This window comes from Salvelinus sp. IW2-2015, unplaced genomic scaffold (assembly GCF_002910315.2).
Source record: "Salvelinus sp. IW2-2015 unplaced genomic scaffold, ASM291031v2 Un_scaffold8958, whole genome shotgun sequence".
Classification (NCBI taxonomy): domain Eukaryota; kingdom Metazoa; phylum Chordata; class Actinopteri; order Salmoniformes; family Salmonidae; genus Salvelinus; species Salvelinus sp. IW2-2015.
This window is the reverse complement of record NW_019950217.1, coordinates 1-5,885: the sequence shown is the minus strand read 5'-3', so window position 1 is coordinate 5,885 and position 5,885 is coordinate 1. Positions and strand designations below refer to the sequence as shown.

The window sequence follows — 5,885 nt, the reverse complement described above, 5'->3', positions numbered from 1 at the left end:
CTACCCACATTCTGCTTTAAATGGTGTCCCTGCTACGTAAAAATTTTAATCTCAGCAAAATGGAGGTATCAAAATAGTTGAAGCATTTGTACATACGTGAGGAATGCACTGAAAGGCCGCGTTTGGCGTAAGCATGTAGCTGGTGTTTGCCCAAATACACACCCTTGCAAATCTGGGTCAGAGGTCAAGTAAATATTGACCAAAAACATCAGCCTATCACTGCTTTTCCCTGCAGAGACGACAACTTTGTCATGTAAGATCAAGCTGTATGCAGAGCCAATACTTCTCTAACTATTACAATTGAACTGTTGTCTGTATCCCATTATCTATCTAATCTACATGTTTGTATTTAGAGTCATTAGAAACCCGCTCCCATTGTGGATGTTTGTGTCATTTTTAGTGTTGCAGTCGACCTTTTATACGTTGCGTATTTACAGTTGAGCCACCCTTCATTTCTATGGGTCAGCATAATAAACTCTCTGTCTCTTTTTTGCTTTGTTGGCTTCAAATCCTCCTACTGTGAGAATGGTCTATAGGCTTAATCCCTCCAAGGTTTAAATACTAACTACGTGTCTAAACAAAGACAATAAAGTGAAGCTACTAATCGATGGGGACATACTAGTACGTGTCTAAACAAAGAAAATATAAGTAACAAACAAGTTTATGTATTTATAAGTCACAAGCAACATTCTTCATAAACAAAAGGGTGGATTTGAAGCTTTATTAGGTTATTTAACCAACTTTGTAACCTTCATATTCATTATCTTCAAGCATCAATCAGTGGAGGTCCTCAGTGGAGAAAGGGGAGGACCTTCTTCCTCAGTGAATTTCATAAAAAATAATATTTTTTAAACATTTAAAAAGTTTATCCTTTTTAGATAAAACTATAAAATATAACGTCACCAAAACACTTCCATGCCAAACTATTAATGAGGAAGTGGACCAACTTAGTGGCGTCAACTAGTAGAGTTTTGTTAACTCAGAAAAAGGCCCACAGACTGAGTACAAATCATTTCTAATTGTAAATAAATAAATAAAAAATAGATATGTTTTGTTGTCACATACACCAGATATGTGCAGGAAAACGGGGTCTTTTATAGGGTCACCATAGTAGTACGGCACCCCTGGAGCAAATTAGGGTTAAAAGCCTTACTTGTTGGCTCAGGTATCAAACCAGCAACTATTTGGTTACCGAGCCCCAACGCTCTAACCACTAGGCTACCAATGAGCTCTGTGTAGAAGAGTTTTCAGTGTTTATGAGAGGAAGATGATTTTAGAGTAACTGAAGTATTACTGTATGTTGACATTGGGTTTGAATATTGCATAGATATAAAATGTCATCTGGATATGATTGTATGGGCTTGTAAGTATACAGATGGTTTGAAGATACATCAATAATGTCGCCTCTTGCTGCTGGTGATTCTCTGATCCCCCTCTACAACGCAGACAACACCATTCTGTATACTTCTGGCACTTCTTTGGACACTGTGTTAACTAACTCCAGACGAGCCTTCAAGGCCATACAACTCTCCTTCCGTGGCCTACAACTGCTTTAAATGCAAGCAAAACTAAATGCATGCTCTTCAACCGATCGTTTGCCCACACCTACCACCCATCCAGCATACTACTCTGTAGGTTCTGACTTAGAATATGTGGAACAACTACAATACCTAGGTGTCTTGTGTTTAGACTGTAAACTTCCTTCCAGAACTCACATTAAGCATCTCCAATCCAAAATTAAAATCTGAGTCGCTTCCTATTTCGAACAAAAGCATCCTTCACTCATGCTGCTAAACATACCTTTGTAAAACTGACCATCCTACCGATCCTCGACTTCGGCGATGTCATTTACAAAATAGCCTCCAACACTCTACTCAGTCAAATTGGATGCAGTCTAATCACAGTGCCATCCGTTTTTGGTCAAAGAGCCCCATATACTACCCACCACTGCGACCTGTATGCTCTCGTTGGCTGGCCTCGCTTCATATCCGACGCCAAACCACTGGCTCCAGGTCATCTATAAGTGTTGCTAGGTAAAGCCCCGCCTTATCTCAGCTCACTGGTCACCATAGCAGCACCCACCCGTAGCACGCGCTCCAGCAGGTAATATTTCACTGGTCACCCCCAAAGCCAATTCCTCCTTCGGCCGCCTTTCTTCCAGTTCTCTGCTGCCATTGACTGAAACGAACTGCAAAATATCACTGAAGCTGGAGACTCATATCTCCCTCACTAGCTTTAAGCACCAGCTGTCAGAGCAGCCACAGATCCTGCACCTGTACATAGCCATCCTGTAAATAGCCCATCCAACTACCTCAATCACCATATTGTTATTTATTTGATTATTTAGCTCTCTTTGCATCCCAGTACCACTACTTGCACACTCATCTTCTGCACATCTATCACCCCAGTGTTTAATTTGCCATACTGTAATAATTTCGCCACCATGGCCTATTTATTGCCTCACCCCCTTATCCTACCTCATTTGCACACACTGTATATAGACTTTCTCTATTGTAATTATTGACTTGTATGTGTGTTATTCCATGGGTAAATGTGTTGTTGTTTGTGTCGCACGCTTGCTTTATCTTGGCCAGGTCGCCGTTGTAATGAGAACTTGTTCTCACTGTCTACCTGGTTAAATAAAGGTGGAAAAAAAATTTAAAAAAAAGGTGAATATATAAATTATGTGTTGGAGAAAAATATATCCATTACTGCGGGTTTTGGAACAAAAGAAGAATCAGGATCATCTTTTGTTATAGATTGAAAGCATATTTTTCTTGGGAAATAGATTGTATGTAACATTATTTTGTATTCAAAATATTAAAATGACCTGTAACATTGAATTCAATTGAATTTGAGTGGATGTGTCATGATGGCCTGTTCGGATCAGGTTACCATGGAACTACAAGAGACATCTCTCCACCCACCAGAGGGGGAGAGATAGAGAGGTATGGAGGTGTTTTTTTTAATGACATCTCACCCCATTGTAATCTTAAGGCAGCAGAAAACATCCTTTTCCTCTCAGTTGGAGGAATAGAATGTATGATGGGCCTATGGAGAACCTACTCAGAACAGTAACATGCAATAAACAGACTTTGGAACAATATGTTCGTCAGCCAAAATGGTGGTAATGATCGAGATATGGAATATGAAATGAATGTCATTTTTGTTATGTTATTAAAATGTTAAATTACGAGTGTTATAACGAAAACATTGTAACTTGAAGAGTTTTCACAAATATGTACTGATGTTTGCATACTGAGCATTGTGTGGAAATGTCCAGATCAATCAAATGTTTTTTGTAAAGAGGAAATGTGAAGTTAGTTGTCTAATTGTATCTGAGTAAAATCCAGACTTGCCTCGTAACTAGTTACGCCCTAAAGGCGGAAAGGCCATTTCTGACCCGAGGGTAATAAACATGTGAGTTAAGAATTAACATATCAGACTAGGTGACCACGAGCTGCAGCCAAGGTCCGATTAGTTGTAACCCCAAAACGTAACACGGAGGTTGAAGAAGACAAAGGAACGTCTTAATCTATGCTACGGCATGAATAGCTGTGCTAAGAGGGTGAATTCAAGCAGGACCACCCGGTTACCACTATCCAAAGGATCATGTGTCTACACTGCTTTCATTCCTACACTGGAGCGCCTGAGCTACACAGCTGACCGTACTCAGAAGACCCCTTTCAGAACAAGGGTGAGGAAACAGACCATGAAGAGAAAGGACACTGACATTGTGTGGACAATTAGAGAGTTACACCGGTAACAAGAAGTGTCACCATCAGAGGAGAAGGAGAACTCGGTCCACAAGGAGATACTCCCATCGAGACCTTCGACACGTAATTAATCATTATATTTCTGACCCATGAGAGCGGCAGTTCGGGTTAAGGTAGGGTTAAACTAAGCATAGTTTACAAATGTACCCAAGTGTGCTTTCTCTCGTACCCTCTCTCTTTCTCTCTCTTTTGAAATCCCCATTTTGTGTAACATGTGTGATATTGTGTTGGCCCGCTAGGGACCTGTTTCATTGTACTAAGTCTAATCAATAGCCTAGACTGTGTGTAGTGTATCTTATATTATATTTAGCTTGTTAGTAAATAAATAACAACTCAATTGGCTGTGGTACGGATTTATTTAGTCGACTCGGGTTTGTTGCAGATTCCCGGGACTATGGACGTTCAGGATGAGACTGTAGAGGAATTAATTAATTATAGCGACTGTTGTAAAATCGATATTCTGATATTCTTTGAGTTAATTTGGGAAATAGAAACTCAATAAAACCAAACTTTCACATGGTGCCCCAGGTTAATGACTTAATAATGATTAATTTAATCACGTAATTATAAACAATTAATAATTCCAACGTCACGTCATGTCAGATGCTTTTATACAAGCCTTTATTATAAACCTAATATTCACATCAAACAGTGAATTAACAAGAATCCATGATACGCCTCATAGACTGCCATTTCATGTTGCCCATGCTTCCTCCCATGTTGCTGAAGTTTCTGTACTCTGCAGGCCTCAGGTACATCTGCCTGCCTTTGTAGTTGGGCTGCTCGTACATGAGCCAGTGGCCGTCCATCACGTTGCAGGACTGGCAGTCGGACATGCGGTAACGGTCCATCATGTTCTCACAGTCGTCCATCATCTCGTGCATCTGGCCTCCGAAGTTTTCCCTCTCGTAGATCCTCATCCTGAACTGGCCGCTGTGCTGTAATGGAAAACCACAACAACCAAAGCCATTAGAATTCTTTTGAATTATAAAATGTTATTCCAATTATAACTATTTTATCCAATCGAAACTACTATCAGTGATTACAGAAACATATGAATTAGTTGTTTATTTACCATGGGGATGTTTCGGCAGGACCTAATGCAGTCAGACATGCCCATACGCTGGTGGTCACCATACTCTCCTCTCCTCACAAAGTACTGGTTTCCCTGGAAGTTGGAGCGGTCGTACACCATGAAGCAGCCGCTCTCCACCCTGCAGGAGTTGCACCTGCTCAGGTAGGAGGTCAACTCAGGGCAGTCTGAGCTGGTCTCATAGGAACGGCCCTGGAAGTTCTTGTCCTCGTAGAAGGTAATCTGGAGGTCAAAAMAAACAATAATATTGACTCCAAACAGTAATACGACAAGTTCAAAATTCAAGTTCAACTGCAATTTTGAAAGTTTCTTCAGTGGTGAGAGACTGTAGGTTGGCGTACCTTTCCCATGGTCATGGTGACTCTTGTTTGGGTAGCCTACAGATATACGGTGATACTTGGCCTGAAGATGTATAGCGTGTTCTCCGTCCTTGGGTACTTTTATACCTGGCTTAACGTCAAAAGAACCCCCAGCTCCATTGTGAAAAGTCCTGAGTTGGCATAATGGCATAGGGGCCCCTTTACACAATGGTTTCCAGCTAAATCCTTTATTACTCCCCATTGTGTGCATGGTGGGGTCCATTTTTGGATTGTTGCTGTTTGAATGACAGAGAGAAAAAAAGAAAATTCTCTGGTCCAATTATGATCATTTACCTCAAAGGGCACCCATCTACTGTATAATATTATTATAATAACATAACATTATGCACATCATAATGAGTGAGTGATATGAGAGAGCAAACTTCTTGTTATGAGAGGCTGGTAATGTATAGTACTGTACATTGCCTCTCAATTTAACGCAGTGACATGTTCTGCCAGAGACATCACTGAAAACAATATTTGATCTTTAGATGTTCAGTGATAAGTGATTGATTGACTGMGATTATGTTTTTCATTTCAAAGTGAAAACAGGCTAAATTAACATGTTTCCTGTAAATTATTGCACGAGTAATGTACAGGTAGACAACGTTATGGCTGGCGTTTGTTTTCAGTGAATCTCTAGTTCCCTGAGTGAAA

The 5,885-nt window shown here is 40.4% G+C and overlaps 1 protein-coding gene and 1 pseudogene across 1 annotated transcript; both read right to left on the bottom strand.

Annotated features, from left to right (window-relative positions):
• The window catches only part of LOC112079671 (gamma-crystallin M2-like), a 5,931-nt pseudogene extending 2,064 nt beyond the window's left edge, over positions 1–3,867 (bottom strand).
• A 503-nt stretch (positions 3,868–4,370) lies between these two features.
• On the bottom strand, positions 4,371–5,318 carry LOC112079672 (gamma-crystallin M3-like). Its single transcript, XM_024145549.1, has 3 exons — positions 5,211–5,318; positions 4,852–5,091; positions 4,371–4,714 (listed from the first exon to the last, which is right to left on the bottom strand). Exons 1-3 carry the CDS (start codon positions 5,223–5,225, stop codon positions 4,433–4,435), a joined length of 537 nt encoding a protein of 178 aa, XP_024001317.1. The 5' UTR covers positions 5,226–5,318; the 3' UTR covers positions 4,371–4,432.
• Positions 5,319–5,885: the final 567 nt, after the last annotated feature.

Excerpts from the sequence above, each read along its gene's own strand:
- LOC112079672 (XM_024145549.1), bottom strand. Across the intron at positions 4,715-4,851 it reads CCTGCCGAAACATCCCCATG|CACAGCGGCCAGTTCAGGAT; the intron begins GTAAATAAACAA and ends TTTCCATTACAG.